A 12,009-nucleotide genomic window follows, 5' to 3' on the forward strand; every position below is an offset into this window, starting at 1 on the left:
CATGTTCTGCACTTTACCTTCTCATATAGCTGCTGGTTCTTTGAATGCATAGGTCGTAGCCAAACTAACATGCCGGAAAATAGTGTAAGGAGTGGACCAGTATAGCGCACGAATTCCATGTGTCATATTAGTCAAACCTGATCAAATATCCGTTAAGCTGAGACGTTTGCCAGACCCACATAACGCATGAAATTCATGAGTCAAATTTTTTTGAGAAATCCCCCCCCAGCTTGTCTCAAAAATTTAGTTTATCACTTTAACATTATGGGCGTTTATGTACCCCTATTTTAGTCTGAAGTGAAATTAGGGCACTTTAACTTGTCTCGAAAACTTAGTTTGCCAAAACATATTAGTTTGGTTCCTTTGGGGGAAAAAAAGACCTCATTTGGGTTCGGAAGTCCCTTAATTTCCACCCAGCCACTTGTTGTCCAACGTTTAAAGGGTAAATGTTAATTTCAGCAAAGCAGCCAAAGTCGCACCTGTTACACCCTCGGCATTTCGACACTTTCAAAGCTGCCCAACGGCCATAACTTAGTTTTCATCGAAGCCCATCGAAGACCCTCTCTTCCCATATACACACACACACTCTTTTATAGCCCTAAAATTCCTTTCATTCCCTTGTCAAGCCTCCATCTTTCCTCACAGGTGACTGACTTCTCTTGAAAACTTTAATGTACATTCATCAAAGGGTAGATCACCCATTTCTGAGTTTTAACCCTTGAAGTTGCATTTAAGTGCGTAAAACTAGTGTTTCATTTGCACTATTATCCTCTGGGATCTTGAAATGTTGTCAAAATCACTAGTATGTTTTCTTGTCTGATTTGATGTGTCCCTTCTTCTATATCACTCGTGAGTTACTTGAACTATGCTTGTTTAGATTTCTCTTTTGGGTTTTAGTTTAAGTTAATCTTGTTTTGAGCTTCATGGAACTTGTTTTAGTGTTCCTTGAGTATAGGCTTCTTTTATTTGGAAATACCAATGAAGGGGACAGAATACAACTACAAATTCTAAGCTATACGTCTAGTTGCAATTGTAAGTAGAATTTTCAAAGCCCATCCTTTTCTGAGAAATATGAATCTTTACAGATTTCCTAAAGTACAAGTTTGTATGCATTTGGTTATTGTCCACTGTATTGCATAAATCAGATCTTTTAGTGGTTAAACATTTCACCTAAAATATTAGTAACATTATTTTAATAGAGAAATTTTCTGTCTTTTCAATCATACAATTTGGAAGCTTCTTTATTTTATGTTATACATCCAGTACAGTATGTTCTTCAGACTTTGAATCAAATGTTTTAGAGAAAAAGTACTTATTCAAAAAGAGATCTTGTACAAAAAATGGCTGTCTTGCATGATGACTTAGATTTAACAAGCAAATATCTGCTATTTCATATAAACCCAAGTATTAGCCTTAGACGAGTAAAATATAACTCAAGAACGATAGCAGTAGTCTCCTTTCCGGTCATCTATGGGTCTTAGTACTTATTAACTGAGATATGGCAGTTCAAGTTGAGGAATGATATCAATGGCACTTGAATAACATGATGATACATTACATAGAATAAAGGAGACACTAGCTCATGGTTTGGTTCTTTTAGTTCCATTTTCTTTATTAAATTTTTTTAAAAGCGAGTAGTGTTTGTTTGGATCAAACCTGTGTAATTTCTTATCTCAGTTCTAGTCTGTATCCGTATTTTCGTGAAACCGTTTAGTTGGTAAACTCCGCCTATTGGGGCATCGCCAACCAGAACCGGTTCCAAGCCTGGATAAAGGAGCAGGGTTGCAGCAAGTTGACGACCAGCATAATAGTCTTCTAACTAATATGATTTCCAACTCCAACTACTTTAAAATTGAGGAGTAGTTGATTGATTGAACCATTTTTATTGATACACAGCTGTTTAATTTTACTAATGAATTATTGGCACAATGTCTGTCAGACTCTTCATTATTCTCAAGTGAATTTCTCGAAATGGCTGCAAATGCAACTCCTGGCCTGCAAATTACAGCAGTCAAACAATGCACTTCTGCTTCTCGACGTTTTTCAAAGTTGAGCAATGTGAATTTTGGTTTTGAAAGTAAAAGCAGATCCTGTACTGAGCTTAAAAGTTCATCTTATGTCTCATTAACAAAGCTGAATCAGAGCTATAAGTCAGTTTCCGCAAAATATGAGAGGATGGTTCCAAAAGCAATGTCCGGAGCAAGTGATAATGACCCTGCTTCAGGGTTGCCTATCGACTTAAGAGGTCGACCAAAAGTCCATTACAATTGTTCTTTGAGTTTTAGACTTTGTACTGGACTCGCATCTAACTGTCAGACAGTTTATTGTGTTTTCCCATAATCACAGGTAAGAGGGCGTTTATTGCTGGTATAGCAGATGATAATGGGTATGGTTGGGCAATAGCAAAGGCTCTTGCAGCTGCAGGTGCTGAAATTCTTGTTGGTACATGGGTGCCTGTAAGTAAATTTATGACTTATTGCATATATACACAGTTAGCCATAGCATGTCCAGGATATAATCAAAATAAATTTGTATTTTAGGCACTGAACATCTTCGAGACAAGTCTACGACGGGGAAAATTTGACGAATCGCGAGTGTAAGGATGGAGCTATTCTAGTGTATTCCTCATTCCTTTCATCAACTGATGTATGCTGCAATGTTTTGTTATAGGTTGCCAGATGGTTCATTGATGGAAATTGCTAAAGTTTACCCACTGGATGCAGTGTATGACAGTCCTGAAGATGTTCCTGAGGATGTAAGATTATCTTTTCTCTGTACCCTTCTCAACCAGTTAAATATTTAAGCAAGTCTGGTTATCTAGATGAAGTTGGTGTCTTGCAGGTGAAAGCAAACAAACGCTATGCAGGATCCTCAAATTGGACAGTCAAGGTACCAAAGTTTGCCATTTTCAAGTTATTTGTCCAATTTGTCAGCGGGACAAGACCCCACTACCTATATTCACATGCATTGGGGCTCATCCTGAAGAAAACTTTCTGTAACTGAAGTCATTATCAATTAAGAGAATCTAACATAAATCAAGTGCGTCTCAGCACTCTCAACTATGACTTTGTTCATGGTTTAAAATTGAACTCCACATACTCTAGGTTCGATGCTTGTATGAGATCTGACATGGTTCCAAGAAGGTAAATTTGTATTAATACTATTACCTTTCTAAAAAACAAAGATAGGTTTGTATTAATCCAACAGTATATATTCAAGAAGTTCGGTAACTAAATATACTTTTAATATGTGCTATGTCTTTTTTTTTTATTTTTTTATAAAAAAAGTACAATGTCTTTTATTACTGATTCTTGTTATGACCAACCTATCTAATTGAATCATTCTGTTCCTCCTCTAGCACGTGCTATTTATATGCTACTGAATTATATCAAAGTAGGATGATAACTTGGTCAAGTAACTCTGGAATTTGGTGATATTGTAGGAAGCTGCTGAATGCGTAAAACAAGATTTTGGTACTATTGATATCCTTGTTCATTCACTTGCAAATGGTCCAGAGGTATACTCTTTGCCATTATCTGCTAAACTTTATTATTGGAACCTTATGTCATCTGAAATGGTTAAAGCGTTAATATAGGTTAGCAAACCTCTGCTAGAGACATCAAGAAAAGGGTACCTTGCAGCAGTTTCTGCCTCAGGTTATTCATTTGTTTCACTATTGAGGCATTTTCTTCCAATAATAAATCCAGGTAAAGCACTGCTTACCTTTTTCTTGTTTTCAGTTAATTCTGTCAAATGAACCCTTTCTGAGATATTTTCTTACCTTGTAGGTGGTGCCTCGATCTCTCTGACATACATTGCTTCTGAAAGGATTATTCCTGGGTATGATTTCTCTTCACCGAAACTCAATCTTCCTTAATTTCTGATGGTAAATGACATGTCCTCACGGAATTTATAGATATGGAGGTGGTATGAGTTCGGCAAAAGCTGCTTTGGAGAGTGACACAAAAGTAAGTTGTCTGCTTCTAATAATTTGAACTTTATTCACTTTAGCTTCAAATGCGAGCATTGCTCAAGAATGGTGTTCCGTTGCTGAAGGTCCTGGCCTTTGAAGCTGGAAGGAAACAAAAAGTCAGAATCAACACAATATCTGCAGGTATGCCCTAACCATAGTATTTACATGTATTTGTGCTTATAGCCATACTGATCCAAAAGGGAAATCTGGAATTTCACTGCAAAACAAATATGAAGGCAAGGTTTAAGGTAAAACTTTATAACAAATTGACGCGTCAGGCGTTCATATTGTAATATTAGAACTTGTGTCAGCATAGCTTAAGTTTTAGTTCCTTTAACATAAAACTTAGCCTGTTTTCACAATGCGTTGTGTTGTTACATAGCCAGTGTCATTTCTGATAGACAATAAACATGAACCTGTACTTCAAAATTTTTTGCTTACTTATCAAGAAAATATAAACATGAATGTACTTTGACAACAAGAATTTGCTGAAACAGCATAAATGTTGAACAGAAAATATAAAGGGTTCTGAGGGAAAAAACAAAAAGATTAGTTTACAGCTTATAATTGTGTTAAATATTGAATTGGTCGATTACATATTGCAGTCACGTCAAACCTTTTTTGTTTTTTTCTGTTAAATGTTCTCATAATCAAAATTTCCTTTCCAGGTCCACTGGGAAGTCGTGCCGCAAAAGCTATCGGATTCATTGATATGATGATAAATTACTCATTAGAGAATGCTCCATTGCAAAAGGAGTTGTATGCAGGTGATTCATATTCTATTCTTTATGTAATTCTTATAATTTACCCCGGAAGAATCCTCAAAACTATCTCATGTCTTTGTAGTATTTCTTTTCCATTAAGAACCTCGAGAACTATTCCATCATGCCTCCACGGGGGTGAATAATTTTTTCTCAAACGCCCGCTGGCATGGTTCGAAACTCGGTGGATAATGGGCTTGTCCCTCTATCCTTTTCCACTTAAGTACCAGGCTTTTGTATGCTACTGGTTTTGAACTCGTGATGTGCACCTAACGCACAATCACTAGATCAAAGCTTATGTGTGTGTGTGGTGGTTTGTTGGGGGGGGGGGGGGGGGGGTTGTTGGTATTGAAATGTTTTTTATTCATATTGATGAAATATGTATGGGGTTTGGGAGGAGTTGAAACAGGATGTTAATATGGATGAGTCTGTCTTATTGTTTCTTGGCATTGCTGTTTGTGTCAGTACTGAAAACTGAAATTGGATGATAACAGAGGAGGTAGGAAATGCTGCTGCTTTTCTGGTGTCTCCTTTAGCTTCAGCGATCACTGGTGCAACCATATATGTCGACAACGGTCTCAACGCAATGGGGGTTGGAGTTGATAGTCCAGCTTTTGAAGGTCTTGACATTCCAAAAGACAATAAGAGCTAGAGTGGAGGCACTATACATTATGATTTGGGAGAAAATTTTGATAATTGGAATAATTGTTTAGCTCTCCTTTTGTTGTCATTTTTCTTGCTACCGTAGGTAGGCCATATCACTTGGATGAGTGGATATGCTTTGCATTTGTTGTGACCATTAGTATTTGATGGTTACATCGCATGTTGTAACAAATGGAAACTTCATCTTCGCGGATAAAAACTAGCCTCTCATTGATCAAGTCTTTAGTCTGACCCTTTATGCCAGACTAAAGCTGCCTTGTTGACTATGAAATGCGAGAAAAATTGATAAATAGCCATTTTTCAGATTGTTAATTAAAACTCAGCCACCGTTTTAGAACTAATCAAAATACGTAAATAATATTTGGACAATGGCATCCTTCATAGATCAATGCACATAACTGCTTCCTTTCCATCACTTAGAACTCAAGGAAACAAAATGTACACTTGCAACATTTCACAAAATCAAGGGAAAATCTGTGGTGTTTCATTCGTATTAGTCTGAACTCAAAGAAAATCCAGTTTCACTTGCATTATTTTGACCTCAAACGAAATATTCTAGAGTTCCCTTGTTTCAGGTTATCACCATCTTCTGCCCAAGTTTGCCTCACGCTTCTTACTCCATAAATCCACTATAGCTCCACCTCCAATTCACCTGGCAACCTACAAAAAACAAAATAACATTCCTTCACATATGTGTTGCCTCTTGTTGGATATTTAATCTGGGCGGGTTGCCCAACCAATTGGAAGAAAAGGAAGTTACTTGCAGAAAAACTAACGCATATTTATTCATTTTTTCTCTTAGTTGTGGGATAGTAATATCTTCTCACGTAATTCCTCCTCTTCACACATTGTAGGCATTGAAATTTAGTCGGACTTAAATCCATAAATTAATTTGTGGATCATATTCTAAATTCAAGATGTATTGGTCCAAACAAATATTATGAGCTAACATAATCGGATTTATTGCTTAAGTCCAACATGTATGGATTTAATTGAAAGACCAATTCCATTGGGCTAGTCTATCTTGTCGGACTTCACATAATAAGCCCACTCTATTAGCCCAAGGTCCATGCCACGTGTCAAATGATGTGGCAATTCAAGTCAAGGACCACTAAAATCATGTCACGTGCATTAGTGACGCAGCATGTCAAGTCAATAGAAGAACCAATCAAATGTCGCCAAGTGTTCAAATGACATGGTTCAACCAATCATATACAAACCCTAGCTCTCCCCTGCAACTATAAATAGGGGTCTTCACAAAGCCAAAAGAAGAAGAAATATACATAGAGAAGCTCTCAGCCGCAAGTCTTCCACATACTAAGAAGTCTTCGCTCCAAGTGGTGAGCCGCAAGTTTCCATACCTCTATGTTTGTGATTAAAGCTCGGCTCCGCATTCGTAGTGAAATATCAACAACAAGTGATTCGTCCATTCAAGAACAAGCAAAAGCCCTTGATTGACGGTCGTATCGTGAGGAGAAGAATCAGAGGATTACATCTTTTTATTTAAGATTTCATAAAGATTGTAACCCCCGCGCAAATTCTTGAAATCAAATATTATTCTTTGTCGCTATTTTTCTTGTCTTGATTATTATTTTCAGGAACGAAAGATTAGTCGCTACAAATTTGGCACGCCCAGTGGGACAATCTTTACCTCTCATCTCTTCTCTCCAATAGTCGAACTTCAAAAACACTAAGATGGTTTCCAAGAAGGTCAACTCGAAATCCGCATCCGCAAAAACTACCGGATCCAAATTCTCCGTTGCTGTTAAAAACATCCTAGATGTTACTGAGGGGAGCACTGGACCTGTCACAAGGAACCAAGCCAAATTGCTAGGGCAACGAGTTCCGCAAGCACAGCCTGAATCTGCTGTCGTCTTTGGTTCGTCTTCCGCAAACACCACAGAAGAAGGGGAGAATGTCGCCAAAATGGTGGAGAGGGTTCTTGCCCAACTTAGTTTATCTAAGCCCAAGAAATCCATCAGGCAAGCTGATGATGACGTCTTGAGCATTGGATCTACTCCACATAACATGTCCGCATCCTATGTTCGTGAAAATCTGTGTTATTCTTCTTCATCTATGATGGTGATGCATGCGATGATGACCAATGCTTCAACTGTTGAAGAACAACTCGCGAGCTTGACAAAGGCAATTGGAGACTTGACCAAATATGTGCAAGATCAAGATAATCGAATTGTCAAGTTGACAGACAGGTTTGATAGTGTGATGGAGGGGGATTCGAGTCATGCCCCTGGAAAACGTCCGCAAGCACAAGAAAGGATTGAATCTCCCGCAAAACAAGTGGAACATGCTTCAGAAATCCAAGTTTCCTCTGAAGGGATGATTCCAATCAATCAAATAAAGGAGTTCATCATGGGGACCATCAAGGATAAATATGATGTTTCCGCAAAATAATCCCTTATATATGCGAAGCTGTACACTGCAAGGATTGATAGCTTGAAGATGCCTGCCGGTTATCAACCCCCAAAATTTCAGCAGTTTGATGGCAAGGGAAATCCGAAACAACATGTGGCACACTTCATTGAAACATGCAACAACGCTGGAACATATGGTGATTACCTTGCCAAACAGTTTGTTCGTTCCCTTAAAGGTTATGCTTTTGATTGGTACACAGACCTTAAGTCTGGTTCCATTGATAGTTGGGAGAAAATGGAGCAGGAGTTTCTCAACCGCTTCTATAGCACAAGACGCGCACCGTAAGCATGGTGGAACTTAGAAACACTCGCCAGCGAAAGGAAGAACTAGTTATTGACTTCATCAATCGATGGAGGCATGCAAGTCTAAACTGCAAAGATAGACTTAGCGAAGCTTCGGGAATAGAGATGTGCATTCAAGGTATGCACTGGGGTCTCACCTATATCTTGCAATGCATAAAGCCTAAGACTTTTGAAGAATTGGCCACTCGTGCTCATGACATGGAGTTAAGCATGGCGTCAGTCGGAAGTGAAGCGCCGCCGGTCTACGAATCCCGCAAAGGTAAAGACAAGTAAGAAGTAAAGAAAGTGGGGAGATATTTTTCCAAGACCGAAAATAAAGAATCCATGAACGATAATGTTGCGCCTGTGAAGTTCACCACTAAAGTAAGCAAGAAGCAGGGCGTGAAGTCAACTTCTTTAGAGGATAGAGCGAATAGAAAACCAACTTTGAAGGAGATGCAAGAGAAGGATTATCCATTCCTTGATTCAGACGTTTCTGCAATCTTTGATGAACTTCTTGGGCTGAAACTTTTTGAGTTACCCGAGATGAAGCGGCCGAATGAAGCAGGGAGAACTGATGAACCGAATTATTGCAAGTACCACCGGTTGATCGGCCACCCTATCGAGAAATGCTTTATCTTCAAGGATAAAGTTATGGAGCTAGCCCGCGAAGGAAAGATTTCACTTGAAGATGAGAAAGAAAGTGCAAACCAAGTTGGTGTCACAATTAGCTCACTCGATCCAGTCATGACCTGCAACATATGTCTGGCAGGAATGATTAAGTTTGGAGACTTTGAACCAGTTAATATGAATGAAATGTTTTCTCTTCTTACACCGAGCGATATTGTGTCAGTAGAAGGAGGACCGTTTGAAGAATACGAAGACCAAATTGGTCATCTTGATGATGGGGGTTGGACTCTCGTAACTCATCGCAAGCACCGCAAAATAGGTTCGCGAAAGGATTCAGTGAAATGACAAACTAAGGGAAAGAAGGTGAGTAAACCTGAAACAAAAAATCCAGCTAAGCACCCAAAGAAGGAGAAAATAGAAGGGCGCTACTACCAAGAACCACGTCGGCCAATAACATTAGGAGAATACTTGCCGAGTTGGTTTCACATCAAATTCGTTATTGATAATGTAAAAGCTTCATGTTGTACCGTTGATGAGAAGGAAGCAAAAAACGTGACCTCGTCATGTCCATCATCAGAAGACTCTGCAAAGTCATCTCCTGAAGTCATAGATGCGTGCATGGCCAAAATCACATTCACCGATGATGACGTTCTACTCGGCGACATACCTCATAATCGCCCTTTATTAATGATTGGGTTTGCACGTGAGAAAAAGGTGAACAGAATCCTAATCGATGGTGGATCTGGAGTTAACATCCTTCCTATTCACACAATGAAGTAGCTTGGAATCGCAATGGAGGATCTTTCCGCAAGTCGTTTGATGATCCAAGGATTCAACCAAGGGGGACAAAGAGCCATATGAGCTATCAAAGTAGACCTCACCATCGGCGAGCTGCAATCTAGCGCGTGGTTGCATGTGATCGATGCAAGGACTTCGTATAACATCTTGCTCGGTAGGCCTTGGGTACATGAGAACAAGGTGATCCCCTCTACCTACCACCAGTGTTTGAAGTATCATGAAGATGGAGTTGAAAAGAAGATTATGGCCGATGATAATCCCTTCACTGAAGCCGAAGCGCACTTCGCCGATGCCAAGTTCTACTTAAAGAAATATGCCGCAAAAGTTGATGAAGTTGCGATAATCAATAATGCTGAGGTTATGAACAAAAATGCAAAGGTGGCTGCTTGTAAGGAGAAGGCAGCAGTTAAGGAAGATCAAAGGTCCTTCGATGTCAATAAGTTGCCCAACACAAATGGCGCTTCTTCGAGTAAGAAAGTGACTTCTGTTCTTCGTTATGCTCCAAAGGCCAAAAAGGACGAGGGAAACATGTTGGGAGGACTAACCCTTCCTGTCAAGCAGATCGACACAATAATGTCATCTACGAAATTACTCGGACAATTTGTGGCTAGCAGCTCGCTACAAAATGAAGCACTCCCTACGAGGCGTACAGGTGAAGGTTTCGATCCAAATGCTTACAAACTACTCGCAAAGGCTGGATACAATCCTAGCGAACCATCAAAATTAGGGAAGCTTTCGATGGAACCTGCGGCGAGGCAAAAACGTGAAGGTTTGGGGTATAAACAACCCCCACCAGTTCGCATCTCCATAAGAAGGGAAAGTAATAACTACATCACTGCAGAAGAGGAACCTCTTGCTTCTAACAAAAGGCCGTCTGTCTTCGACCGACTGGGAAAGTCGACCGCAAGAGTTTCTGTATTTGAGAGGTTAGGACCAATGAAGAATGGAAGCAAGATTCGGAGAAACCACAAACGTATGAAATCATCAGTTTTTCCCAAATCTCAAAATATCTCCAAAGACTTCCGAAGTCTGATCCCTTCTAGGATGAGGCGGCAAACGAGTCTTGTGGTCTCATGTGGAGAAGTGCTAAAAGCAAAGTCTCATGTTGTGGTCTACACCAAGGAGCGGGATGAAGATAAAGAAAGTGTTGGCTCTTCATATCACGTTACTGTACAAGATGAAAGGGATACTTTATCTCCAATAAGGGTTGGTGAAGAGTTGGAGGATGTTTCTTCGTGTTACCATATATCTGTCGATGATGGCGAACCTCAAGAAGATGAAGACGCTAAGGATGCTCCGCCCGAATTTGAAGAAGGGGTAAAACGTCAGTCGACGCATTGAAAGAAATCAACCTTGGCACTGATGAAGATCCAAGGCCTACTTAAGTAAATTCTTTACTTGCAGTCGATGAAGAGAGTGCTTATGTTGAATTACTTAAAGAGTATAAGGATGTATTTTCCTGGGGTTACAAAGAGATGCCTGGCTTAGACCCTAAAGTTGCGGTCCATCATCTCGCTGTCAAGAACGACACACGTCCTGTTAAACAAGCACAGCGACGTTTCAGGCCAGAATTGGTTCCCTTGATCGAAAATGAAGTTAACAAGCTTATTGAGGCTGGTTTCATTCGCGAAGTTAAGTTCCCCACATGGATTTCGAGCATTGTCCCTGTGAGAAAGAAGAATGGACAAATTCGAGTATGTGTTGACTTTAGGGATCTCAACAATGCATGCCCTAAGGATGAATTTCCACTTCCCATTGCTGAGCTTATGATTGATGCTACTATTGGATACGAGGTGATGTCCTTCATGGACGGCTCATCCGGCTATAACCAGATTCGCATGTCACCTAAGGATGAAGAGCTTACCGCATTCCGCACTCCTAAAGGTATTTATTGCTACAAAGTAATGCCTTTTGGCTTGAAGAATGCTGGAGCAACATACCAAAGAGCTATGCAAAATATCTTCGATAACATGCTACACAAAAACGTCGAATGTTATGTTGACGATCTGGTGGTAAAATCAAGAAAAAAAAGTGATCACTTGCAAGACCTGAGAATGGTGTTTGACCTACTACGAAGGCACTAACTCAAAATGAATCCTTTGAAGTGTGCATTTGGGGTTAGCCTCCGGAAAATTCCTTGGCTTTGTCGTTCGACATCGGGGGATAGAAATTGATCAAGCCAAAGTAGATTCAATCGTGAAGATGGCCGAGCCAAGAAACATCCATGAGTTGAAAAGTTTGTAAGGGAAGCTGGCGTATCTTAGGAGATTCATCTCAAATCTAGCAGGGAAGTGTCGGCCGTTCAGTCGTCTCATGAAGAAAGGTGCTCCTTTCGAATGGGACCAAGCTTGTGCCAACGCCTTTGACAGCATCAAAATTTACTTGAACAAACCTCCAGTTCTAGCGGCTCCTGTGCCTGGAAAGCCATTGATAGTATACATATCGGCACAAGAAAGTTCAGTTAGAGCAC

General features: G+C 39.8%; 1 protein-coding gene across 4 annotated transcripts; it reads left to right on the forward strand.

Moving 5' to 3' along the window:
- Positions 1 to 425: 425 nt before the first annotated feature.
- LOC132637080 (enoyl-[acyl-carrier-protein] reductase [NADH] 2, chloroplastic-like) lies at positions 426 to 5,596 on the forward strand. Of its 4 annotated transcripts, XM_060354229.1 has the most exons (14): positions 810 to 849; positions 940 to 1,032; positions 1,940 to 2,245; positions 2,347 to 2,456; positions 2,541 to 2,596; positions 2,671 to 2,755; positions 2,842 to 2,889; positions 3,443 to 3,517; positions 3,596 to 3,707; positions 3,789 to 3,840; positions 3,917 to 3,968; positions 4,057 to 4,114; positions 4,642 to 4,740; positions 5,229 to 5,596. In XM_060354229.1, the coding sequence occupies exons 1-14, from the start codon at positions 825 to 827 to the stop codon at positions 5,384 to 5,386; spliced, it is 1,329 nt and encodes a 442-aa protein (XP_060210212.1). In that variant the 5' UTR covers positions 810 to 824; the 3' UTR covers positions 5,387 to 5,596. The 4 variants fall into 4 exon arrangements, with proteins under 4 accessions (XP_060210220.1, XP_060210227.1, XP_060210216.1 ...); XM_060354237.1 differs by lacking the exons at positions 810 to 849; positions 940 to 1,032 and adding an exon at positions 426 to 645; XM_060354244.1 differs by lacking the exons at positions 810 to 849; positions 940 to 1,032 and adding an exon at positions 677 to 802.
- Positions 5,597 to 12,009: the final 6,413 nt, after the last annotated feature.

The sequence above is a fragment of the Lycium barbarum genome, chromosome 1 (assembly GCF_019175385.1).
Source record: "Lycium barbarum isolate Lr01 chromosome 1, ASM1917538v2, whole genome shotgun sequence".
Classification (NCBI taxonomy): Eukaryota; Viridiplantae; Streptophyta; class Magnoliopsida; order Solanales; family Solanaceae; genus Lycium; species Lycium barbarum.